The sequence below is a fragment of the Falco peregrinus genome, chromosome 11 (assembly GCF_023634155.1).
Source record: "Falco peregrinus isolate bFalPer1 chromosome 11, bFalPer1.pri, whole genome shotgun sequence".
Lineage (NCBI taxonomy): Eukaryota > Metazoa > Chordata > Aves > Falconiformes > Falconidae > Falco > Falco peregrinus.
In genome coordinates this window covers 28,356,248-28,383,956 of record NC_073731.1, presented here as the reverse complement: position 1 = coordinate 28,383,956, position 27,709 = coordinate 28,356,248, and the positions used below count along the sequence as shown (strand labels likewise).

Sequence of the window (27,709 nt, the reverse complement as noted above, 5' to 3'; positions counted from 1 at the left end):
AAAAAAAAAGGCAAGAGAAACCAAAGACTAACAGAAAAATGGAATACATTAGATGTTACAAAGTTATTACTCACAATCCTCCCAATAGTTTTTTGCCATTTTTTCCTCATTTTGGAGAATGATACAATCTTCCCCAAGAGATCACATTCCATCTTGCTGATTACCACAGATCCACACATGAAATCGCATGCTGAGGTATTTTTTCTTGTGACATCCAAGACAGATGTTTCTCATCCCACCACTGAAAACAGCAAAAAGTGATCTCACAGCCCTTTTTAAATATTAGCAGCTATGTTAAACACTAGCAGCTATCACCTTTTCCTGCAAGTGGTGGGCTCCTGGGAGAAATCATGATTAAAATCTCAGCAGGCAAATCATGCCTATCAGTGGTAAGAAGGTGATCATAATCATAGCCTTCTCATTATTGTGTGGACTGAAAAAATGAATTGGGCTATAAAGTTCAATAAATGGTTCACAGGCCATAATTATACAGTATTTGGAAGGCTTCCCTGCAGAGGAGGCTCTGAGACTCAAAATCACTGCCCCAGGCACCCCAGGAAACCAGTTAGGAACCAGTTGATTGTTACTCCCATCAAAGCTGAAGCTCTCCGGTGTTCCGATTGTGCTGTCCTCCCACACAGAGCCCTCATTCATTATAAAACCACTCTACAACTGATCCACAAGACTTAATCCTCAAGGGCAACCAAGAGAAAATCTTCACATTATAACCCTGGAAACAAAAATTCAATTTTCTATTGTACCGTAGACATTTCAGACCTGAAGAAGGATTTAAGTGCCTAACAACTTGTCTGGTTTTGCTCCAGATGAAAAATACTGTCCCTCCCTCCAAACCTTGCCTTTTTTACAGCCATTGACCTTCACGGCTACAACAATATGAGCAACAGAGAGATAGATAGATTTAAGAGAAAAACAAGGGGAAGAAAACAGACTGGATACTAGCTGTACTTTATATAGACAGACAAAACATGTATGTGAAAGAATTTCTCATTTTGTTGCTCCCCAAGGAAAGAATTGGTGAGGAATTGACATACTTAGATCTACACTGAAGAGCAAATACTTGAGACTTGATTTGGCGATGTGCAGAGCACAATGCCTGATAAAATCATTCACTAGTTCTCACCTCAGTCTGGCATTTATTTGAAAAAGAACTAAATGTTATAGATAGACCTTGAAACCCAGAGATAGCATGAAAAAAACCAAGCCTTTCAAAAAAGGAGCTTTAAATCACCTGAATACATAGCCTTATTTTTGAGAAACTCAGCCAGCAGCCCCAACTGTAACAGTGTATGTTGAGAGTCAATGATGCAGCTACTTTATGTGTTTTGAAAACCTCCCAAGTGAACCTGCCTGTAGGTGTATTGTTTTAAACTCTTTTCCAAATTACCTAGAAATCTTTGATCAAAAGATGTAATGAAGCATTTTATGTGTCGTGAACAGTCACTGCTTAGACAGCCACAGGCTGTTCCACCTCGTGTTTTAACCTTCTGCCTGCTGTCTGGCTGCACCCATGTGTACAAGCAGATGCCAGATACAGTTTTAGATGAGCCAAGGTATACCTGGAAATCACAGAAACGTTACTGACTGAACCAGACTGAATCAGTGTCCCACCGTGTCCTCTGGCACAGGTGGAGCAGAGTGTGTGCATATGTATCTCTTCCAGCAATTAAAATTTCTAAGGGAAAGCAGCCAAGTGTAGCAGACAGAGGTTAAAAGCTTTAGACGGAACCCAGGAACCAGTAGGTTCGATGGATTTGATTCTCTATTCTTTGCACATTCCCCTAGTTAATGTTTGCCATCTGACACAAGTCCTTCTACTACATTAGCATCCTATGATCTCCTCTGATCTTTCTCAGCATCTCAGATGCCTCGTCCCTAGGCCTTAAAATGAGAATCTGAAGTATCCACAGCAAACCCTTTGCTTTCAGTAAAAGGAATTGGACCATGAAATAATTCTCTGAGAGCCTCTTACTCTCTCTGTGAGAGGATTTATCTCGGGTAACACTGGGGCAGTTGGCAATTCGAGGGCTAAACCTGGAGCTGACAGAGCTCAGTCCAGCTCCTCTGGTTCGATGAAGACAATCTGTATCTGCACTGAGGAGCCACTCCTGATTGTGTGGAACAGAGCAAATACTTGCATGCAAAATAATAAATTTTAAGGTGAACAGAACAAACGATGCAGGGCCACCTTTTATAACCATTCTTGTAATACAGCAGAACATTAGCTACAGAAATTAGCAGTCATTAGAATAGAAATGTGACTGTATTAGGCTTTGTTAATCTTTATTAGTCTCTAAACACACAGTATGAAAATGGCACTTGCAGGTACAATTTCAAGCCTTTGATTAAAGATTGATTAAACATAGTGGTGTATTTCAGAAATAAAAACTCAGATCTGCCTCCCACTCTTGTGGGCTTTCTAGCAAATAGAGATATCCTGAAAAGAAACATTGAACTGTGCTTTCTCACAAAACAAATGAACATACAGAAAGGTGGAGGACCTTGCCCTGAATTTCTAGTGCTTAGATTATTGGCCCAAAAGTTGACAAACACCTTCTGGTGCTGAGATTTTCAAGGCCGAGCAGTGAGCCTGTCCCAGACCGTCCTGCTGATGTTAACAAAAGGTCTAGCAAAAATGCCTGGATGGCTTTCAGAATTTCAAACAATACCTTCTGACCAAAGATTTACTTTTACAGACTGGTTGAGAACATAAAATACATATTCTTTGCTATGTAAATTGTCCAAGCTACATCAAAATCAGTGGAAATAGAAAAATCCCATTTATTTAAGGTCTGTGCTTTAGCACTTAAGGTTACAACACCCTATTCATAATCATCCTAATCATTACAGATTCTGACTGCCCACAAAGCCCTTTGAAGTGAGATGAAACTTTTGACCTCTGCAGAATACTTTGTGATCAAGTATCTGCTAAACTGCCTCTAAACAGCAAACCTGAGAGAACAAGGGCGCACAAAATCTAGGTTAGCACTAGCCTGTGTTCCCAACCATTTGGCAGGCAGAAACTTCAGAGCTGTCACATGCAGGGCAGCTGATGTATCTCATCTAGTTGCTTTACATCGCACCCATTCTTCTCGGGTTTGCTGATACAAACTCTTTATCTTTCCCTTGGACACTTCCAGAAGTAAAAGTTAAAAAAAAAAAAAAAAAAAAGTAAAAAAGTAAAGCAGCAGCTGCTGCATTCAGCAAGGCCAGCAGCATCATATAACTAATACACCCATTATGTCCCAGAGCACAGCTTCCTCTCAACAGCATACTATGGTGACAGAGTTCTGCTCCTTTCAAACCCCTGGAAAATCCTGACTGTTGCTAGCCACAGATGACTGCTGAATGCCAGCACCAAATCCCTCTACACAGCACTTGGCGTTTGATGTCCTACCTTCTCCAGGTGTGTCCTCACAGCGAAGGATAATTATTCCACTGGCAATGATGCCTGCTACTTATAAATAGTATATATGTTATCTTTACCTATGTGTGTATTTATGTATCTCCCTCTCTCGCTTACGTAACCCTGAGAGCGTTCTACCCTATCAAGCACTGTGTTAGAAGCAGGAGGTGGGGAAAAAAAGCATATTGAGTAATGCCAGAAAAATTCTGAAGAACCCAGTGCGAAATATTCCACAGAAGGCATGAAAGAAGAGGTCAGCCCATCGTGCAGACTACCGTTTGACTCACCCATTGCTTCAGTGGATGGCAGCTTCCTTGTTTATTTAGCCATTTGACTATTCAAAGCACAAAACTCCACAACTCTCCATACATCACTGACGAGGTAGAACAGGATTTCTGCTTTGAGGTAAGAAAAAGCTCAGAAAGGAAATACACTCAAAACCCCCACATTTTTTCAGAACAGACAGGGCCATGACAGTCTATCCACTTTGTCAATCACTAAATCGTAACAATTTCTAAAAAGAAGATTTATAGAAGTTTGAAGGAAGTAAACGTCCTATGACAGAGACAGTCAAAACCATCCAAGAATTACAGGAGAAACCTCCAAGTTTCTTCACTGCAAGCACGGTGAAGGACTCATGAGAATTTTTCTTTCTATTAGTGCTTATTAGGCACTATTGCAGACATCACAGGGTCAGGTCCCCTATGTGCAATACGCTTCCTTTGCTGCATATATTTAAGGAGTGAATTCTCTGGAGGCAAGCATGCTTCCCACTCACTGTGGGAATACATTATCCAACCCTACATTTTCTATTTCTGGTGCACTTCTGGGTACCAGCACCTTGTTCCACTCCAGGCAATCAGGGGGTAACAGCAGCATGGAGAGGGCAGGGAAAAGGACAGCATATGCATACCAAGCCACCTTCAAAAAATGGTAAGAGAAACATAAAGTAAAATATTTCATAGGAATATGAAGGAGCATATGAGGACAGGAAAGGAAGGCCGCAGCTTTCTGAGTTGTAAAACCAAAGCAATGAGTAAGGAAAAGGATAGACTACGCTGGAGATTATTTTATTCCTAGGCCGCATGGCACAGCAAGCGATTGGGAAGTTTGATCTAGCTGAACCAGAGGAAATTCTCCTTCTCTTACTTCTCAAATTGGCATATTTGGTTTAATTCTGGGGGCCCACTGCATCTTCCTCTCCCCTCATCCCTTTTCCACAAACCTAGCTATTCCCTGTTGAACCCATCACCACCTGAACTTTTGACACTGGGTTTTCGGGTTTCTTACTTGGTAATGAACAGTGACAGTAACTACACTAGCAGGAAGTTAATTTTACTGAACTACACTGCTCCCACAAGATTTTTCAAACAGTCAAAGTGTTACAGTACTGACTGAGTCACCACCTCTTTTCAAACATGGTGACTTCCTAACGTCCCCAACCTCAGACGATCTTTTCGTAGGAAGAAAACCTATTCATTCTAAGGCAGGAGATAAACAAACACACGCATCACCATGACTTGGTATCACATTAAATGAGTTTCAGTTATACAACATTGTGTTTCACCCCCAAAAATGAGGTTTCATTTTGAATGCAGATACTACATGACTTAGTCCAGCCTCATTCACTTCCAGGAACAGGGAAGTGAATCTTCTCCAGCAAAGTCTCTCTCTTCCCAGTCAAGGCAAGCATCCAGCTAAGTGACTGCCAGCCATGTTACCAACAGCAGGGACATGGCTAAGAAAATACAAAGCTAAAAGTTTAATCTGTCACAGCGTGACAGAAAAAGATAAATTCTATAGTAGAGGGCAGTAGCAGACCCCCATCAGTATCAGATATGTGTATGTCCTGGGCACTGCAGCAGAGTGGTTTCTATTTGAACAGCTCAGAAACTTTCAAGAAAATCAGCCCTTCTTCCAGCAGTGATATTTTAAATGAAAAACCATCATTTGGAAAAAAGATTTAATTGGTTTTGTTCATCTTCTGCTCTCAAAACTACAAAAATGTAAATTATTTAAAAAAAATGCCTAAAGATTGCACCGTAAGACCAATCTGTCCAACAGAAAGCCATCCATTAAAACAGCCCTGTTTAAGAAATGAAAAGGACTAAACAATGAAAACAGATTAAAATTTTCAGTTTGAATTCTGGCAAAAAGAAAAACCTAATTATACTCTGAACTTCCTTGCCTAATTTTACTTTCCTTTGTTTCTGACAAGCACTGTGGTTTAAGGTAAAGAGAGTTCTTGAGGAAGTCAGCCTTTCAGAGAGAAATGGCTAAGAAAGCAGACTGAAAAATAAATAAAATTGTGCAATGTTTGTGAGACACCTACAGAAAGTCTATAAAACCTGTCAAGATTCCTTGTGATCTGCCTCGGTGATAAAGAATCCAAAGGAAAGGGACTCTCTTCAGACAAGGCAAGGAAACATTTTTTTGGCCGTTTAGCCATCGGGTATACATCTTTATCTTTAGTGCAACTTCATGATTAATACATATCCTCTGCTTGTAAATGTGGGACAAGCGTGCCTCCACCATACCTGAAGAGTCAACTCCTGCAGCTTGCCCAACAGAAACCTTGCTTTCCTCCCCCATTCATTGTATTCAGGAAGGGCATCAAGGTGGCCTGGGGAGATTTACAATCAAAGGCTTCCTGGCCTGACCTTTACTCAGCTCTGAGGATATCACAGGCAAGCACCAAAGAGGCTCCATATATAGCTGCAGAAATACCACCACAGCATCAGAGAAGCACAGCCCTTAAATGGCAGAACTATCTAGAAGATGAAAGTGATTTTTTTTTCCTACAAAATGAGGAAATCTTGCCAAATCATGCTGATTTCTATGGGCCTTTCAAGAGTTTTTACTGGAAAGGAGTCATCAAACTCTTAAAGCCAAAAGTCTCTATTTATAAAACCAAAGAAACGAGGAAAGTTACTCTTAAAGAGGTTTCAAAACATAGTTCCATTTTCAGACTAGCTTTAGGCATTGGCAGGAAAGCAGAGAAGCCTGACCTTCAGAAAATACAGTCAGCTTGCTATTTTTTTTCCAGAAAAAGAAACCCGGTCCCTGGAGCCGTGGCTCTTACCTCACAGCTGCAGAGCACACAAGTGCTTGGGATCACACAACAGGAACAGCCAGGAAAATGCCTGCTGCTACAGCCAGGTGCATAGAATGGGACCTGGATGGTTGTTCGGTGTCTTTGGGTGTCCCCCGGCCCATGAAAAACAACTGCACCACTGCCTCCAGTTACAGCAGGCTGGGCCTGGGCTCCTCCTGCCTGCAAATGGCGGGGAAGGGCAGGAGCCAGCCACACGGCAGGGCCACTTCCAGAACTGCTTGTGCCACATATCTCCCGGTCGCTGGATCAACTCAAGTGAAAACGACATTTGGAGATATTTTAGGAAAAATGCCCTGCCCTGTCCCACCTACTCAGCAGTGATGTGGAGAGCCCAGCAACACGGCTGACAGGACACGGCCCGGGAGACAGGCCGCCGCTGGAAAACCCGTCCAGGCTTTGGCCAAAGCGCTTCTGCCTTCACTCGGCAGCTGTCCTGTCAGCCCTGACTTGTCAGTCCTGTCAAATTTGCGCATGCAGGGGTTTACTTTAAAGTGAGGGGAGAAGGGGAAGAAAATGGCGGCCGGGCTACAAATGCCCGCAGTGTCCCCCAGGGGGCGCTGTGCGTCGCCGCACCCCGCGGAGCGGGCCCGGCCCCTCCCGCTTTTCCTCCGCGTCGTGCCCCGTCTCAACATGGCGCCGTCCGCTGCGGCTTCACCCGCCGGGAAGAACGGGCGGCGCCTGCCAGGAGCCGTCGACTTCCGGCGCCGGCCCATTTCCTGGAGGGCCGCCCTTAAACACCGCCCGCCGCGCTCGCAGAGCGCTGCCGCCGCCACCGCCCGCCCCGCCTCCGCGGCATGCCCACGCCGGGAGCCGGCGGCGTGAAGGGTAGGCGGCGTCCACCGGCGCCGCGCGGCCGAGGCTGTGAGGAGAAGCGGCTTTTTTAGCCTCCCGCGGGGACCGTTTTCTGCCTGAGGCCGCCGGTGCGGGTCGCGTAACGGAAGGCGGCCCTCCCGGGTGGGCGCCCGAGGGGAGCGAGGCCTGCCAGGCCGTCCCCTGAGCCCCGCCGCCCGCCCGGCTTGGGCGGGCATGCAGGGGTAGCCCACGCCGGCAGCCACAGCCGTGCCGCCCCCCGGCCCAGCCTCGGCGCTCGCTGCGGAACTGGCCTCAGGCAGCCCCAAGATGTTCAGCTGGCTGGGCACCGATGACCGCCGGAGGAAGGACCCCGAGGTGTTTCAGACGGTCAGCGAGGGCCTGAAAAAGCTCTACAAAACCAAACTGCTGCCCTTGGAAGAGCACTACAAGTTCCACGAGTTCCACTCGCCGGCCCTGGAGGATGCCGACTTCGACAACAAGCCCATGGTGCTCCTTGTGGGGCAGTACTCCACTGGGAAGACCACCTTCATCAGGTAAAACCCACCTGCCTGCTTCCCTCCCGGGTGTGCCTGCACCCTCGACGCCTGCCGTGGGGCAGAAGGGGTCCCTGCTACCTGCATCCCTCTTCTGTTCCCCCCCCTGTGCCCCCGGTACCCATCAACAGCTTTCAACTGAAAAGCTGCCTCCACTTAAACTCTGGCAGTATCCCTTCGCAGGGACAGGGTGGTGTGAGAGGTGCCGTGAAACACCAACGTGGCAAAAAGTAGCCCAGGGGAGGGCTGAGGAGTGCGGGCAGGGCGCTGGAGCAGAGATGTGAGTCACTTGGGGCCCTTGCGCGTTCAAAGTGCAAGGGCTGCTCCGTGACCGCTTGAGGCAGGGTAGCCCTTCTAACAGCCCTTCTTTTCAACTTGATGTAGCATTTGGGTGGTGGGGCAACCTATGAGCTAGGGAACCTTAAAGTGTGTGCTTGGGTTTGTGAGAGTCTGTGTCTCACCCTTGTGTCTTTTTCTCCGCGCTGTGCCCAGAGGTGATGCACAGAGCCTAGTTTGAGAAGCACATGTGCTCGGGTGTGTGGGGGGGTGTGCACAAGAGAAACCTGCCCATCTTCAGGGCTCCAGAAGTTAGCCCTGTTTTAACTGTGGCCTGCTTTGCTGAGATTCTGGGAGTGGCAAGCTCGTTCCTAACTATAAAGAGCGAGCAGCTGCCAGTAGCAGGTTTGATGTGAAACTGTCAAAGAAAGGGTTAAACTTTTCCAGCTGGACTTGGTTGCAGGGATCTCTATTCGGGCTGCTAGTTCAACTTGCAGCAGGCAGTCTCTTGGGATCATAGCTGAAGCTGCGCTGTCTGTGTTTCCTATGTGATTCATAAGCTTAGCGTTAAATTCCAGTCTTTTTCTGGTGTGGCTGTGTTGAAATCTGTGGAATTACCCCAGTGTAAATCTGGACGCAAGCCACAAGCAGCCAGCCCTTTGTTCTACCAGTATTTCTTGGTGGAGGCGGGGGCTGTGGAAAGTAGAAAGAGGTGAATCAAATTGACTGCACTTCTTAAGGAGTGACCTTGAGAAATGCAGGTGGGGGGGGTTGTGTATTGTAGTATTCCTGCTACTTAGCGTCCCAGCCAGGAGCCAAGAACAGAATACATTTCTGCTACCTTTTCATGTACCTGGAAAACAAAGTTTGAGTAAAATAGGCCTTGCTCACCTGAGCAGGTCAGGTAGATGATGAATGGGCATGAATGACGCAAAGAAGCGTTTGGCAGCTGGGTGGAAGGGGAGTTACTCCTCTGAAAATTAGAGAGGCTAGCTTGGATAGCGTAGCTGTCAGGTTTGGTACCAAATCACAGAACAAAGATCTGGGGTGGAACCAATTTGAAAGGCTTTTTCTGTCCTCTGGGTTACTGACACTCAGAACAGAACCTCTGCTGAACACCAGGAGGTTGCTGAATATCCATGTTGCTGGTGGTGCAACTAGAGCATCTCTTCCTAATGCTTCTTTCCAAACTGCCAGCATCAGCATTTCCCTGCAGTCTCACCTGCATGCTGTTGTTTGCAGACTTCCTGCCTTTGCCCCTCTCTGCTCAGTGAAGTCCTTTTCCTGTAAGCCTTAGCTCATTTTATAAGAAGTTTTGGTTGCCTGAAGCATGTGGGATGGCAGCACCCCCTTTGCTTTGCTGTAAGCAAGCTGATCTGAGCCTCTCTGACCACGGGATTTCATTCATGGTTCTGTCCTCTTCTCCCAGGCTTTTCTGTGGGAAGTACTGGGATGAGCCTAGCCAGAGACTATGGTCAAGCAGAAGTGACCAGGAGCTTCTGCTTCACAGGAGTGCAAAATGGACCTGAGAAGGCCTTCCAGGAAGACAGAGTATTCCCTGTGTAAAATAGTGCATAAAAAGGTGAAAGTTGAGAACTCGTGGAGAACCCCAGGGCTTGTAATAATAGGAGGGATGTGAGGATCTTACTCCAATACGTTCCCAACCAAAGAAGGGCAGATGGTGGTGGAAGACTAAGTGTTGCTTGTGATAGGCTTCCAGCATCAGCTTGCAGGCACTGGTCATCAGAGAGCAGAGATAAGCATCAGATTAACATCCAGAGTTATTGTGGGAAGGTGAGTGGGAGCTAGAACTGAGAACAGGGAGGAGTTAAAGGCAACTGGGGGAAGAAGTGGGAGGGGAGACAACCATTATGTCTTGGCAGTAGTGAAGCAAGAAACAACCTCTGGACATCTCTTCCATAATCTTGTCAGGATGGGTATAATTAGTGTTATCCTTATGTATCCATCCCACTCTTATATTGTATCCTGCTTGTACTGGCATGCAATTTAGGGAGATGACTTATTCCACATGAGTATTTAGTGGCACTGAACTTGGTCCTGGTTCACCTAGATCCCAGTACACCATTAAAAAATAAGTGACTTAAGGTCCTTTGTCCATCTAAGGTGGGTTTGTCCCAAACATCTTTCCTTGTTCTTGGGGAATCGGAGGTGAAACAAGGAAGAAATGCAAGGCTCTGCAGCATCTTGCAATGAGGCAAGATGCTTCTTGTGTCAGGAGCTGCTGGTGGAAGGAGAGCAGTCAAGGTCAGCAGTGAGAAACATTCCTAAGGCTGAGGTGGGGAGGAGGGAGGTAAGTTGTGTGGGTCAAAGCCAGTGAAGCAAGACCAGAGCACTGGCTTGTTTTCTGTGGAACTAAGCTATTCTCTCTCCTGCTTTCAGGAACCCAGAGAACTGAGCCTTGCTTTGCTGTGTGAAAGATGTAGCATTGCTAACTGCAGCTCTTCCATTCCTGCTTCCTGCTGTATCCTCTCTTCTTGCTCACTCCCATTTCTTTCCTCAGCATGCATTTGGCTGAGGCTTTTCTGCAGAGCTGAAATCTGAAAGGCTGTGACGGTGAGGACAAGGCAACACCTCTACCTGGGAATATCTGACAGCCACAGCAGGATGTCACTGGAGCTTGCCTTGATAACGTTATTGCTTTTTATGTTTCCTGTAAGAGGGTGGGAGTACAGGACAGAACATTACTCTCCTAATTAACTTAGATTCTGTGGTCTTTTCTAAAAATAGTCCTGGCTTGTGTCCAGCCATCCTGCTAATAAAACAAACAAGCCTGCTAGAGCCCTACAAACTGTCAACATGGCTTGCTTTTCTGGTGTAGCCACCCCTTCCTCCTGCAGCTAATCATTTCTGTCCTGGTCTCTCCATACTGTTTTGTCACAGGCTACCCACAGAGCTCTGGTGTGACCTCCCCCTGTGGCCCTGAACCTTTCATTTCTGCTTGCACTAGACTGTTGTCTCCACTTCCTCCTGCTCTGCCCTTCTTCCCTTTCCTGCTCTGCATCACCTCTGCTGCCACACACAGCAGCATCCTGCACAGCTCCTGCATGACTCATCGCGGGCAAACAGCCCCTTCCCCCACATCCTGCAGGCACTCCTGCCCAGAGAGCCCGGGATCTCCTTGCCTGGCTCCTACACTGCTCCAGACCTACCTGGGAAAGGGTACCCAAAGCCAGGCTGGCACTAATACAGCTTTCCTGCCCTTGTCCTTCACCTTCCCCTGCCAGGAGCAGGGACAGGCCTGAAATGGGGCAAACAGTATGATGTTCCCAGCCACATACCAACTCCAGACAATTCTCCAAAAGGCAGTTTCATCATTAAAATAAACCATTCACCTCTTGCTTGGCACCCTGTGCAGGCTTCCAGCCTGCCTGGAGGTCACTCCCCCAGGCCCTTGAAGGTGTTCAGCAGCTCAGAGTAAGGCACCCTATACTGGAAGGGGAAGTTGCTCACTGTTGGCTGGTGTTTTCTACAGCTATTGTTTGCTCTTCTCTCCCAGAAATCCCTACAAATGGGACAATTGCATGTGTTCTCCAGCTTGCTTGAGTTAGCAGAGGCAGACTGTGGCACTGCCTAGCAGAAGTGCCTTTCTCCCCCCTCATCAGACAGTGTCAATAAATCCCCTTGTATTTATCCTGTGTACAATGAGATTCTTGTGCTGCAGCCACCCTGCTGCATAATGTACCCGAATCTCCCAGAGAAGCCTTACTTAAAATAGATGCTATGATGCTAGGCAGTGCAAATAATCTCTCTGATTTCATAGTACTTGTTGCACATTAAGTCAATTAACATTGGTTTGTAACTACTTCTGCATGAGAGTGCTTTTGTTGGGATTTTTTGGTTGGTTTTTTTGGGTTGTTTTAAAATTATACAAGAAACACAGAAATGCTTTGAAACACTAGCTGTGTGGAGCTGTGATAAAATACTTTTGAGCAGCCTGGCTGGAGGAGGAATGTTTCTATTACATGCAGGACTTCTGCTTAGTCTTTCTCAGAAGCTTTGCCCATAAATGACAGAAAACCCTCAGGCATTTTTTTTCCCTGCTGCTCAAAAGCTGTTGTATACTGTGTGCATCTCAAACCTGTAAAAAACAAGTTATTGTTATGGCAAGGCTGTGACCTAGCATTGGGAGTAAGGGGTGTTTCTCAGAAGTGCTTCACTTGTTGCATTGACAGTTGTTAACCCTACCTGTTTCTTTTCTTTCCAGTATTTGCAAGGGGAGAGGTCAATGATTTCTATGGATTCAGTGACTGCCCATCTGTATATCACTCTTAAATATATTATGTCAGACAAAAAGTGAAATACAAAGCAGGAGCAGAGGAAAGCCAGTAGCAGTAACTAGCATCACAGCAGTGTCCATCAGGAGCTAACGCTTTGGAAATGCCATCAGGCAAGCTTGAACTTAGTTTCCAGAGTCTGGCCAAGTGGCTTCTAACCTAGCAAATGGTTGTTTCGGTGTGAAGAGCTTTCCAGGGAATGGAGCCAAGAACATTCATTTGATAGTCTACAGAGTCCTCGGTGGGAGAGAAGTAGCTCCTCCCTGTTCTCAGCTGCTTCAAGCTAGAGATAAGTAACTGTAGCTGCCAGGAAGGTGTATTGTGGTCACCAGCCACAGAGGTGGCACACCCCAGCATTAGCTGCAGTCAGCTTTTGTTAAGTAATGAGCTACTTTCCTATAAAAGTTTGAGGAATCTCTGTATAGGCTTTGGGTAGGTAGGCTGTACCCACCCTAGTATAGGAGGTCAGAAGGCTATTTGCCTTCCTGGATTGTTTCAGTATTTTGGGAACTGCTAAACAGCTGCTGTTTTATCTCAGAGTTGCTCCCCTTAAGAGAAGTCACTTCTGGTGGCATTCTGGTGAGCAGAAGACTTGAAAAATCCCTTTGGATGAAAAAGAAAATGCATGATAAAATACCAATAAAGGAGGTGGTCAGCTCCTAAGGGAAATATGGATATTATTACTGGAATTATTCTTGCTGCAGCTGTTCAGGTGCACTAAGCCAGATAAGTAGCATGATTCACAGTATGTCTTGAGTGCACATTTGCTTGTTTTACCTTTAGGTCCATTGGGAATTGAAGACACGTTTGCTAACATGGTGTCAATAAAGGGCCATGCTGAATAAGCACAATATTTTGTTGTTCCTCAAACACTGGTGATTAAGTCTGTTAAAATGACTGTGAAAGCAGGAACCCCTAAATTACCACAAGCCTCCATGCCAGTGGTCCTATAGTACCTCACATAGGAACTTACCCTCTTTGGTAAGACTCACCTGAGTTAAACACACTGGTCTCAGTCATGAAAAATCCTCAGCCCTTCCATTTTCTTTCTTCCCCATCCCCTGAATCTACTTCTAACATCACAGCAAATCTTTAGTAGGTAGAAAAGATAAATACATACTAGGTCAAAGCAATGGAAGAGGAAATGTCAGCTATCTTCTGGCAACAAGCCACACAGTATTACACTAAATTCCATAACCTGGCAGGCATGTTCCTCATCTAACAGTCAATAGCTTATCACCAGGTCAGGTAGTCTAACACCATCCCATACTGAGAGCTAGACCAGCTCTAGGTACTTTTTGCAAGCCACATGGATGCAGTGGTCTTAGTTTTCAGCAGAGGACCAGCAGGTATGATGACTTCTGCACACACAAGCACAGACCTGACCTCAATGATAGCATTTGGCTCCTTCATGAACCACAGGGAACTGTCCCGTGCATACCATTAACCCACCCTGAATTTGGCAGGGTAAGTCAGAATGTGCTGCCAGAGTCCTATTCAAAGTCCTACAGCCCCATGAGTGCCATTTTTCCCTGGAATTTGCCAGACACTGTCTTTAGAGAGGCTGTCAGGGGCTTAGGAAGTAATAAGGGATGCTTACTGTACTATTTAGCTTGATAACAAATATTGGGGTATACTTTGCTACCCACATGCTTAGTGTTCAATATGCTTGAGCAATTTGTAATGCAAACCTGTAGCTGCATTGCAGAAGCATGCAGGAAGGGAGATTTGAGACTTCCACCAATCAAGTACAGGAGAAGTTAGCATTTGAGCAACTGATTTGGACTGGGGGCTAAGCACATTAGTTGGATGAGTCTGCTGAAATGAGCAGCAGTGAAGTAATTGATATTGGCACCAAAGGCCAGTAAGGTTTTGGGATTAACTCTGCAGTGAACTGCTGTTTTTACTTTGCTGTGCTAAATCTGTTCCAAATGTCTTAAGGATTAAAATACACAAAATGATCAAACACCATGAGAATCTCTTCCTAGCAGCTATAATCATCTTGATTTCTTAATCTACCTGAAATAGGAAAGCTTTAAATGTGGAGATCCTGAGTAGAAAAGCTACTATGACATTTATCAAACGATTCAGTGACAATGCTAAAAATAGTCTCAGAAGTATCCATGCTCTTGAGCTTCATAATTACAGTGCAATCTTTGGTACAACTCACTTAGGACTTAGGCAGCTCATGTCTCATGCCCACACCCTGTTTTTTCACCTACAGGTACCTGCTGGAGCAGGATTTCCCAGGGATGAGGATTGGACCGGAGCCTACAACTGACTCCTTTATAGCAGTTATGCAAGGAGATGTGGAAGGAATTGTTCCTGGAAATGCGTTGGTTGTGGATCCCAAAAAACCATTCAGGAAACTCAACGCCTTTGGCAATGCCTTTTTGAACAGGTCAGTACTCAAGAACTTAGTTGCTCTGGAGAATAAAACTAGAACCTAATGAGCAGCATAGCTAGCAATTTAAAGGGATAGAGGCATTACACTATTCTTCCTTTTTTCCAAATTTACATGGTTGATGCAAAACCATTACAGTCCTACCAGGTGCACGTAAGCCACTGAAGAGCAGATTAACAAATTCAGATGGGACAAACTTTCATTTTACTTGAACAAACAAAACTACAGCACAGCCTGTTAAGCTCATCCTGTAGGAGTCTAGAGATAAATTTCTATTACACTTTGCTCTCCCTTGCTTTTATATTCCTAGCTTTTTCCATTCTGCAATCAGTTCAGTTCCCTGAAACTACATAGTCCAACCAGATGTAGCCACTGAAGTCAGCAGAGAAGTGGAACTGGCACAAGAATGCACACCTTTGGTTTTTTGCATTTTTAAGCATTGCTTGAATATCCCCCTTGTAACAATACCAGGCCCTCTCCATTCTGATGCCTTACACATATAACTTCAGGTGCAAACTGATGACAACTCTAATGTCTTTACTGTAAAAAAAGAAAATGTAGCAGGGAGTTTGGACAGTGGCTCTGAGACATGAGAAATGTAACCTTTCCAACCCCTAGACCTAGCCCAACCGTAGTGAATTTTGGATCTAGGCCTTGCAGGAAGCTGATAACACACACCCATATCCTAGATGAGCACACACTGTGCTACTACAGGCAGATGGGAACAAACTGTTTGACTACACCCATCATCGACGCCTTCCCTGCTAACACAGTGTGGGAGACATTGCAAACATGGCAGCTGCTCAGCCAAACGACCAGGAAAGCCTGTTTTTTGCTCCCTTTCTAACTTCTGAGCATAGACTATCTATCTTGAGAGTACAGCATCTCCTACCAGTACTGACCATGAGAGTGCTGGTGTGGACTGCAGCAAGACTGGGAAAGGGACCTGCGTGGGGAGAAGCTCGATGAGGGAAGAGGGACCTAGCTGGAGCTGTAGATCCGGGGGCTGTAGATGTAGGGACCAGGTCTTAGATAAGTGATTAATAGAAGGCTAGTCTGTTACTTAACTTGAAATTTAGACAAAATAGGTAAATGTCTATAATGAAAAACAAAGAATTTGAAAAACAGAATGTTACAAACAGTTAACAAAACATAGCCTTGGAAGAGGGAATAGACATCATAAAAATGTCAGGCTGGGGCATAACAAGATAAGCTCAAGGAGAACCAAATGGTTAATGAGACCAAACAAAATTACTTGAACTACCTGTAAACTGTCCCAGTTAGCATACTAAAAGATCCATCCTTGAGCAAAGAAAGACCCCTACTAACAAAGCCCCCTCCCCACAGAACGTGAGGTGAAAAAAAATAATACTGTACTTTTAAATGGAGAAGAGGCTCGTAAGAACCAATGAGAATTGTGTGACTAAACCTAATTGTAAACAATTGTTCAAAATGTATGAAATGTTTTACTATGTGTGAGGAGAGGAGCTAGTTTTTGTGGATTACCAACTAGCTCCCAACTTCATGCAAACTAGAATAAAAAGATCGAAATACCTCAAGTCGGTGTGCGCATCAGTGCTGCACACCAGGTAATGGAACCTGCTTGTGGGACAACCGCGTTGCTACGGTGCAGAGAACCTCACAGTGCCTCAGGGTGACTTGGAAGCAACGTCAGATCATTTCACAGGCTCATCGTTCAAATACCTCAACATGGTCCTGCACCAGAGAGACTTGGAGATGTTTTCAATGTTTTAGAGGGTTCAGAACATCTGCACCTGGCCAACAGTGGGGTCTGCCCACTCCCTACACCAAGGGAGGAAGGTGGTTTGCTCGAAGAAAATAACAGGCCTCATGGCTGTAGATGAAGAGAATATCATTCAGAGCAGCTCTGCTGCTAGCCAGGAACAGCCACAGCTGGCCACCAGTTCACTGCAGAGGAGAAGCAACATAAGGAGTAAGAAAGCCAGACATGGAGGGCAAAAAAGCAAAGGCTCCTGAACTGGTTGATTGATGTGTCCAGAGTGCAGTTTGTTCCTAACACAGCAAGGAATATGTGTCCATTAGCTTAGTTCACTGCATCATGCTGTGCTCCTGTTACTCTCCTACTACTCTTCCTTGTCCTGTGAGGAAGGAGTCATGCATGTGCCTGTGAGGACAGTAGGGTAGAGGAGCACAGCAGTGATTCAGCAGCAGAAGGGCAGTCCTGCTAGTAATGCAGGGAGTAGCCACAACAGTTAATTAATGCCTTTTCTGCTGACAGATTGAAAGAAAACCACAAGGGGGTAATGATTTCTAAACTGGCAGAGGAAGACATGCTAAGGGGGACTAGATCAGCAGCATGAGCTTCACAGTGCTGAAAATGCAGATGCTAATACCCAGCTAATTAGGAAATTAAGCACATGCAAGAATTGACTCAGAGGGCCAAAAATTTAGCAAATGTAAGTCAGGATGCACTCACTGGACTGGGTTGAGCCACCCACACTTACTCCTGTTGTGGGCCTGGCCTCTTGGCAAGAGAATGCAGAGCTGTCTCTGCTTTCCACAGATCTTGCTGCTGCTATGCGTATGCTGAGGCACTGACCTCAGCTAGGAGGCAGGGAGCAAGAAATCTGTAGAAGGGAAGTAATCTCCAAAAGCCATGCCTCTAAGCTGAGATAAGAGAGGGCAAGTCAATTTTACCGGTGGATGGTTAAAGATGATGATTGACAGGGGCATCAGTGGAAAGGAACAGAACAGCACAAGGCAGTAGCATTCACACCGACCTGCTGGTTGTGGCCCACAGCCCCGTGTCCTGTTGTTGTTCCAAATCTGGGTTCTTCACCCTATGTGCTAATCCACACACAGAACAGAGATGCTTGTTTGTTGCCTATCAGTGCAGAGATGGGTTCTAGGTGGTAAATCCACAAACACAGCGCAACTCTTAACACACAGTAAAACATTTTGATTCTTCTTGAGCTTATCTTGTTATTTCTAAGCTTGACTTATTTACAGTATCTATTCCTTCTCCCAAGGCCATGTCTTGTTAACCCATTTGCAAGGGTTGATTAACATCCTCTGTTTTTCAAATTCTTTCTTGGTTTTCATTATAGATATTTACATATTTCTTTCTTAAAGTGAATGATTATTACATCACTGTGGGTGCAGAGCCTGCTGCTCCAGGGGAGCTAAATGGAGGAGCAGGAGTGAGCATCCAGCCTCAACTGGTACTCCTTTCCTGGCAGAGACTAGGATCTGCTGCCTTCCAGGAAGTAAGGGAAGAGTGATACAGTCAGGATTTGGCTGGGAGACAGCAGCTAATTGTGCTGCCCAGAGCCTGTCTCCTCCCTCCCTTCATTCCCCGGAGATGGAACGCCTGCCCATACCTTCCTGGCTAAGGGCAGAGACAGGGCTGAGAGGAGGATAGCAGCTTTGCAGTACCCTGTCTGTTGTCCACCTCTCCTTGCCCCAGGTGGTTCCTGGGTGTTGAGAGGACTTGTTTTCCTCAGTCCAGCTCTGCTGGCAGTACCACAGCTCTGGAAGGATCCCAGCAGAGAGATTACAGGTTGCACCTCGTTATCAGGAGGACTCGTTTGGCACCAGCGACCTGGAGCAAAATCAGGAATCTCAGCCATTACTTTCATATCACATTGGCTTGGTTGTAAGATTCCTTCTACCACCAAAGTCTGTCTTGGGAAACTAAGGTGGAGTTAGTCCTGCTTTTGTTCTGTCAGCAGTGGGAGACATCATGGGTAACAGGTTCTTCCTTCACCCCCATGCTCTGCCTGTAGAGGTAGTGAAAGTCTAGTCTGGCACCATGTTCGTATGGCCCCAGATACAATTAGGTCATGCTCCCTGAGGTCCTGCAGTTCTGCTGGGACAGCAGGAAGGCAGCAACTTTAACAATCTTGCCAACAGAGCCAGAATGCACTCACTCATGCTGGCCTCTGACCTTATATCTGAAATCTCCCGTGGAGTACTTTCCCTAGAGAAGCTGGTGGAAAATCCCCTTGCCTGAGCCATTTAATATTAGACCACAAGGAATGTGTAGTGCTATGACAATGGGAGAGCAAACCTGGGCTGACAGGACAGGGAAATAACATGACCTCCTGAGCCTTTTGTTCTCTGCTGCAGTGCCTGGCACTCAACAGGAGAATCAAGCCAGCTCCCTACTTCTACATGAAGTGTTACACACTCAAAAACGCTCCTTGCTGCCACCTGCAAAGCTGTGGATGTGGGAGAGAGAGACTGTAATATGTGGTCTGAATTAGCTGACAGCTTAGGGAGAGAAGACACTAATCTAACCCATGAGGATTCACTCTTGTTAGAATCATCTCAGAGTCATACAAGTAGAAAAATTGGGGTGAGGTTTTAGCCTGGAGGAGTTCATAAATGCAGGGACTTCAACAGAACCAGCCACTTGTCAGAGCACTGCAGGGCTCTGCCATGACTGCATCTAGTGGCCCTTGTGCCAACCCCCATCCTTTATATGGTTCTGCTTCCTCCCACAGTAACATGTGTTTTTATGCCTGGATGTCACACCACGTTATTAATATGCGTATGTACATATACATACACGTATTTATAGCTGCCTGGAATGCCACCACAAAAAGGCTATCCATGAAATGCTAACTGCCAACCATGTCAGTGGATAGGCTTTTACTGTCCTTTGCTGTTACCAGCAACTGAAATAGATGAGCTGCAACCCACTTACGAACAAGTGCAAGTTACTCTTCAGCAGTGATTTGCACAGATACGAGACAGGAACAACTAGCTAAAGAGCAATTACACAGAAATCAAGCTGCAGAGGGGGGAAGAGTGAATTACAAACAATGTAAGTCAACAGTGTCATACTATTGTTAAAAAAGCAGTCATCTTACTAAGATATGACGGGACTGTCATATGTAAGAGGTAAGGAGCAATCCATCCACTGTATTCACCACTGGCAAGGTCACAGCTGGAGTGCCATGTCAGCTTGGGGCATCATGCCTGAAGAAGTATACGGAGCAGTTTGAGAGGACTCAAAGGAAAACCGCAAGGGTCTTCAGGGATTTAGAAATGAGCTGGAAAGGCAGCTAGAGAGAACTGAAAGAGATTGGGGGTGGGGTGGATGGGGATGGGAACCCAAACTGTTTTCTTTAAAGGAAAGACTGAGGCAAGACAGGATGACAGTAATATATGTTGTGACAGGAGGGGAAAAATACATCATTTTCCATGTCTACTGTATTTGAGACAAAGGCATTGTAGCATGGGAGGTTCAGAGTAGACATTAAGAAAGCGGTTTTTTTGTAAGGATAATTAAGCAATGGAGTAGACTCCCAGCAAAGGTTGGTGAGTCTACATCGTTAGGGATTTGAAGAACACTTTAGACAAACATCTGATTGATCTGCCTTGAGGCCAGAGGATAGACTAAACCACCTCCTGAGATCTCATGCTGCCTATGCTTTAGGATTTCCATGGTGCAAGAATAGCACACTTTGTCTGTTTAAGAACAGATTTGAAAAAGAATGAATATCTTACAACATTGCTGATTTATTTTTTTTTTAACGAGTTATTTCAGTTCACTTGAGTTCAGGACTCTGCAGGGGAACGCTAAAGTGAAGAAAAACAAATACCACTTCACTCTAAAATCTAAAGAGCAAATGAAGACATTTGGATTTCCACATTTTCATTAATAATTCACAATTTGGGGGTCACATAAAAAAAACCCTGTCATAGGTCATCACTGAGACCCATGTTCCAGAAGCAACAAAATAGTAAGAGAAAGTGCTCAGGTTTAGCTTTTTTCTCATTTCTTTAAATCAGCAGTAGCTCCAAGCTCCAACAGAAGAGTTGTGAGATCAGAGCCTGGCTTGTCCCATACTGCCCGTGATGTTCAGCACATCATAGATACCTTTTTCTTTTATTTCAAACACAGGTTTGTTTGTGCTCAGCTACCTAATCCCGTGTTAGAGAGCATCAGCGTCATTGATACACCAGGAATCCTTTCTGGAGAAAAACAGAGAATTAGCAGAGGTAAGTCCCAAGTTCAGTTCTCTTCTAAACAACAGCACTGAAAACCAAAGGGACTCTATATAGGAGTTTCACCTCAAGCTGTACAGGATGTGGACGGAAACACTAGTAGGAGCCTCTCAGATGTACAGCACGACTTTGCAAATTGAGTCCAAAGGAATGTAGGTAATCTGCTATAAAGAATTTAAATGGTTTCAGGGAAGGTTGGTGACAAGGTCAGCAGTACCTCCGTCACGGTCAGGTATTTCCCAGGGGAACTGATTTCCATCAGAAAGAGTCAATTAATACCTACCTGCTTTGCAGAAACACTTGCTTCCAGTGACTTACTGATAAGCCATGGGCAAGGCCCCCATTGCAATCAACCTGGTTTCTTTCCAGTTGACCTAGCAGGCTTCTTGTACTGGCCAGGCTCCCTAAACCTAGCATGGGACTGGATTGGGATTAAGAGCCATTGGCACCCAGGTTCCTCATTGCAATGGGGAATCTGGAAATCCTCGGGATGCTAAATGGATCTGATGAATAGCAGAGTCTTTCAGTGACCTTCTGAGTGTCTCGGGCTGGCACTCTGAAGTGGGCAACATCTTGATGCTTTAAACCTAACATCTGTGGTCACTTTCTTACTCTGTAAGAAACTATAGTTAGTTTCTTGCTGGTTCCTTAGACAAAGTTGGTAGTTTTCCATCATTTCATTGGAAGAAAGCTAAGAGTAGTAATCACAGCATTCAGGTTTGGAAAGATCAGTTCTCATTCACACTGCCTATTAACAATGCACAATTAAGTTGCAGCAGCACAGGCTCTACCCAAAGTGTTGAGGCCTTTCCCATGTTTCAGTGTTCTGTCCCATAAGATTTCTGATGACTCATGCCTTTCCCACTTTTATAATGCTCCTTTGAATTAAAATTGTTCTTGCAAGTTCTTTTCTCTTAATTGAGCAGCTACCTTGCACAGAGCCAAGTTTGTTTTACTGGGATCTTCCACCACAGGAACCTTAGTTAAAGAAGCACCAATAAAGCTATAAAGGACAGCTAGAGTTAGCTGAAGACTCACATTAAGCTCTTTCACCATGGGTCTCTGCACTACTAAGTGATCATAAATTCCTTCCAGGCAGTCTACAAAAGGTAGCAAGACGCACAAGCCTTCATCATCAGAAGGCTGAAAAACATGCTGTACAAGCATTCCTCCTTTCAGCAGAAAGTGTTTAGAAGTAGAGGTAAACAAAAATATGTATTACACGATGTAAACATTTTTCAGTCAAAAAATGCCACTGAAAGCAACTCAGTTCTCTTGTGGACCTACCACTATGAAGAAAACTTGCTTAGGAGGAAATATTTTTGTTCCCTCATACAATAAAAAAAAAAAAAGCAAGTCAAAATGGACCCATTTCAAATCCCTAAAGAAGTTTCCATAACCCCTTTCCCAAATCTCCTCACCAGTTCAAATCCTGACATATATTGCAAGATTTTCCTATTTTCCAGCTACTTCCAGTACTAAAAATATCCTCCTGCAAAACGTACTGCTCCTCCTTTTGCAAAATTTCTCTTATCAGCTTCCCAGTGAGCCATGGTGTCCCATTTTACAGCCCTGTCAGCCTGACCTTGGTGCCAGGGAAGGTTATGGAGCAGATCGTCTTGAGCGCCATCCCACGGCAGGTACAGGATGACCAGGGGATCAGGCCCAGCCAGCATGGGTTGATGAAAGGCAGGTCCTGCTTGACTAACCTGATATGCTTCTACGACAAGGTGACCTGCTTAGTGAATGAGGGAAAGGCCGTGGATGTTGTCTGCCTAGGCTTTAGGAAAGCCTTTGACACCATTTCCCACAGCATTTTCCTGGAGAAACGTTGAGGTGCTGGAGTGTGTGCAGAGCAGGGCAGTGAAGCTGGGGAAGGGTCTGGAGCACTAATCTTGTGAGGAGCAACTGAGGGAACTGGGGTTGTTTAGTCTGGAGAAAAGGAGACTGAGGGGAGACCTTATCGCTGTCTACCACTACCTGGAAAGGAGGTTGTAGTGAGGTGGGAGTTGGTCTCTTCTCCCAGATAGCAAGCCATAGGACAAGAGGAGATGGCCTCACGTTATGCCAGGGGAGGTTTAGATTGGATGTGAGGAAAAGTTTCTTCACCAAAAGGGTTGTCAAGCATTGGAACAGGCTGCTCAGGGATGTGGTGGAGTCACTGTCCCTAGAGATATTTAAAAGGCATACAGATGTGGTGCTTAGGGACATGTTCAGTGGTGGACTTGGCAGTGCTAGGGTAACAGTTGGTCTCTGTGATCTTAAAGGTCTTTTCCAATCTAAAGGATTCTGTGATTCCTGCAGCTACTCTGGTAAATGCCAGCAATGCCAGAACACAGTGATGCACAGCTGTACGCTGTTAGGAAGCTCACTGGTGCATTTTGACCCAAGCCAATAACGCCTCCCCAGACATCTGGAAACAGCTAAGGGAATGTTCCTCATAAGCAGAGAAAGCTAAAGGGGAGTCCCGATTCTTTAAGCTATACCTAGTTGTAGAACTGGAGGCCTGTCTCAGCACATGGGGCAAATTCTTCCTGGACAACTTTTCTGCCCTTAGTGCAATTAAGTGCTTATGCATTGGTCCTGTGACTACAGTGTGTGGTCACTCCACCCTTTTGCCAGGAGATGAGAACTCTAGACAGAGCCCAGCCACCTCCTGCTCATCCTGCCATCCCAAGAATTTGCTCTGCTACACCTCTAACCAGACAAGGGGACTGTCACATCCTGGCTGTTGACTGACCTAGTGACAGCAGTTAAAAGTACAGGGTAGATGGGATCTCAGTACGTCACCATTTATATCCAGGGCAGCCTGAAACTGGTCACATGGGTTATGTCGGATGGCCTTTCAATAGTTACAGGGCAAGATCCTCATCTGGTTTAGAAGAACATAGCTTTGTTGAAGCTGGCAGAACTCCAGCAATTTCTGTCTGCAGGGGATCCAGCCCAGGGAGCAGAAAGAGTCAAAAGAATGCTGGGGTGCTTATGTTTAGGAAGGGCTGCTGCCAGCATTTGCTTGAAGTTATCTCTAGGAAGCTGGTGTTTGAAATGGAGTGCTCACTTCCCAGCTTCCATGGAAGAGGAATAGGAAAAAGTGGAGGCTGGTGCATTTGCTACCAAGCTAAGAAGCCTGCTGCCCTCATTAGCAAGTTGATTTTGGAGGCAGATAGAGCAATAACGTGGTTTCTAGGCAGAAAACAAGACAGTGCTTAAAACTGCTGACACAACAAAGTGCCTCTGCCCTTCTATACCTTTCCAGCCTGCTCGGATTTCACTTGGGAATGAAGCAAGACCTGAGGGAGTCTCGCAGAGGTTTCCCAAGAGACACTTAGAAATTTTTTCACTGCCGGGAACAGCGGAGCTCCTTACCCTTTGATACTAGTAGGTTTTAAGACCCTCAGACCGGGGTACCTGTGAAGCAGGGTCAGGGAAGGGAGTAGACAGTAAAGCAGCTTTCTGTCATAAGATTGAAGGGAAAAGTAAAAATGCAAAAGATGTGGCAGACTTTCCCAGCCTGCCCATCCCATGAGAAACAGCAGTATTTCTAAAAATAGGAAATTCCTTTCACTGGGAACATCGCAAGTCTGTCTCCTTTCGCATTAGACGTCAAGAGCATTAGTTAATCTACAGTGCCAGCTTAGCAGAATACCATGTATCAAAGCTTAGCAACCCACGAGGGCCACCTTATACCCCTGCATTTCAAGGCAATAGCTGTTGCTGTTACTACATCCATGTTTCAAGTAGCAGGAGTGAGGAAATGGAGTTTAAAGGAATGATTCAGGGGCCAAGACCAGGTTCTGAAGCTTTGCATTTGTCTGAACTCAACTCTGAATTAAATTCACTGCCTTGTTGCTGTTGGAAAGACTAACATGACAGATAACTCAGTCCCTTCCCCGATGAGCCAGTGTGCAGAAGCACCAGTGTTACTGCAGTCAGCCTTGTGTAGCCAGCAGCAGGGCTTTGCAAGTGGGTAGAAAACTTTCCTCCAGGGAATGCTGTGTCGTCCTGAGAAACGGAGTACTGTGCTGGCTCTCTTCCAGGACACCAGTACATGATCCTAAGAGCCACCTTCCCCCCACAGAGCAGCCCATGAAGTTTCCCAGTAGCAGACCAACAAGTTTAGGCCTGTCAAGCAGTTGAGGGTGATGCAGTCTGTCATAGCTGAAGTCCACGTCCCCTTGGCATGCAGTGAGATCACCAGCACTGACACAGCTGCTGCACTCAGGCTCTAGTAAAACATGTAGCCAAGGAGCTGCCTGCAGTACTTTTGTCCTGCTGAGCTCCTGTGACTCATGCAGTTCTTCATGGTGGGCACCCATGGTGTCACAGGTATGGTAGCTAGACCCCTAGGATATACAGGTTTCATTTACAGGCCTGGGAAGTTCCCAGGATGTCATGGCCCAAAGCATCCTGCCCTTCACTCTTCTGAATGGTCCTTGCCTGGAGAACAGCCATTTCTTCTCTGGTCTTAGATCCATGCCCTCTTATGTGACAATGTCCACATGCCCCTCACACTGTGTCCTTCTGGTTTTTTATTGTTTCCAGCTAAGCCTGAGGCAACAGCAGGCTGCAGAGGTGCCCATAGGGGAGATATTTGTACCAAAGTAGCACAGTCTTGGCTGCTTTGACAATTTGATAGTAATACAGATGCTATCCATTTGCAAAACACTGTTCTAGTGTCACATAATGAGCCCAGGCCACCCTGCTGGGAGGGAGGATGAGAAAGGGATGACTGTACTGAAATAAATGAGGATGAAGGGAATGACCACGGGTCAGGTCATGCAGTACAGCAGAGCCAGGGCAGGAGTTAGGAATTCCTCGTAATTCATCATCTTGTGCAGCCTGCCACACTAATTGAGCCACCTGGTAACAGCAGCTCATACACTTGAGTCGCAGGGCCATCCCTGGGGGCTGAGCATTACATGCTCCACTAACCATCCGTCTCAACCTACACATGCCCTGAGCTAAGCAGATCCAAGTCTGCCAAGTTGGGTGATGCCCTGGACAAGTTGCGTTTGATCCCTGTTTCAGGGTAGTACTTCCTGAGTATGTCGTGAACACTTACTTCATCTTCACCCTATATATGTCACCTCCTCCCTTTACTGTGTTAGCAGTGAGCACAAGGGCCTACCCAGGAGGACTGGCAGCATCATTCCCCATTGGCTTTCTTTCCAGTACACACTATTCCAGCCTTTTTCCAGCCTTCCACCCAGTTCCATTCTGCTGGCTGCAGTGCAGCCCAGGTTTCCCGTAGCCAAGGGAAAAAAAAAAAAAAAAAAATCAAAACCAAACCATACACACACACACTAGCCTTACAGTGTCTCCTGGGAAGGAAAAATTCCCAAATGACCAGCAGCTTCAGCACCAAGGATATTTAGTCACTCAGCAGCCTGACAGTAAGAAAAATGCTAATGGCAACAGTATTAGGCGGTGCAGAGCTCTCAGACTGACTGTGTCTCAAATAGCCATGCTTGGAAGGAAAAGGCAAACACCAAGGGAATTGATGTTCTCCCACTTCACGCAACACATTTAGGGTACAATGGCAACAAGAAAATACTTTTCCCAAAGAGTTTTGTCACATGTGCTAGTAACAGCATGATACACAACTGAAAGCATCCACCCTGAAAGACTCTAAAAGGGAGGCATTTCAAATATTTGCTATAATACTCCCTGCTGGTGATGTTTGCTTATATTTTGTATTTCACTCTGCCTGGGAAGGTGAAAGTGCACTGTGTAGTTTTGACTTCCCAGTTCACCTCCATTGCTGCAGTGCAGTAGCTGCTCTGCCAACTTGCCTGATTTTATCACAATCTGACAAACACATAGTGTTGCACTGAAAGGCTCAGCTCCTACAGTCACAGTTCTGCGCTTCCTCTAAGAGCAATGCAAAAATGAGGGGAAAATCTGCACAGCTGTAATCCCTTTTATTCATAGGAATATGCGAAGCCACGAGCCTAACTCTTCTGACCTGAAAGCAGGATGCAGACAACAGCTTAAGATTATATTTGGGTTTGGGGAAAACCAAACCATGATTTTGTTCAGGGAGGGGGGTGGAGGGGCTGTCTCCATGATTTAATTTGGAAATACTGCTATATTTTGCACTTCCAGAACTGGAAGAGAAAAAAAAGAATGCAAAAGAACTGAGATTAAATAGTTGCACAGATAGAAAGGGCTGCACTTTTTTTTTTTTAATTCCTGTTTAACATATAATAAGCACTTAATTTGTGTTACCAAACAAGTCTGATTTTTAGAACAGCTGTTCAGTTTGTCCATTTTATTGTGCACTGTGCACTCCAAAAATATCTTAAGTATCTATTTCATCAAGGAAAGATAGTTGTGCCCATCACTATCTCATCAATTTGCATTATTTATGCCCATCATGTATTCTTTCAGCATCCTGAGTAACAGTGGAGGATGACTGTGTTTCCTGGTCACTGGCAGCAGCTATCAGTTACTGATGGCCAGGTTTTCAAACACGATTTCTCCCCAGGCTTAAACTATGTGTACTGGGAGAATTTAGTTTGTGTTTGGACACTATGGTAAAGAAACTTCCTTGGAATTACAGCTATGCCTCAGCACTGCTGTGCACTGACCTCTCCGGAAAACTTGGCCTATATTCAGATGCCTTCTGAGGTCTCGAAATCTGGCTAGGAACTGTTTTCAGGATTGGCCTGAGTACGAAGAAACACTCGATCCATCTGTCACAAATGACAAAGACGTAAATATGTAAAGGGTAGAGGGGACAAGTTCTGCTGTGCGTACATAGAAGCTAAACAGGCTGTTATAAGGAAACTTTGCTCTGGGCAATGCTGTCATCAGTTTCGCTCCACCTGATTTGAATATGCCAAGTGAGGT

The 27,709-nt window shown here is 45.5% G+C and overlaps 1 protein-coding gene across 1 annotated transcript in view; it reads left to right on the top strand.

The window, feature by feature from the left end:
* The first annotated feature begins 7,278 nt into the window (after positions 1-7,278).
* The window catches only part of EHD3 (EH domain containing 3), a 31,822-nt gene continuing 11,391 nt past the window's right edge, over positions 7,279-27,709 (top strand). Inside the window, exons 1-3 of the mRNA XM_013304733.2 lie at positions 7,279-7,885; positions 14,681-14,857; positions 20,754-20,851. Coding sequence (XP_013160187.1) covers positions 7,659-7,885; positions 14,681-14,857; positions 20,754-20,851 — 502 coding nt within the window. The 5' untranslated portion in view covers positions 7,279-7,658. The remainder of the gene's footprint in view (positions 7,886-14,680; positions 14,858-20,753; positions 20,852-27,709) is intronic.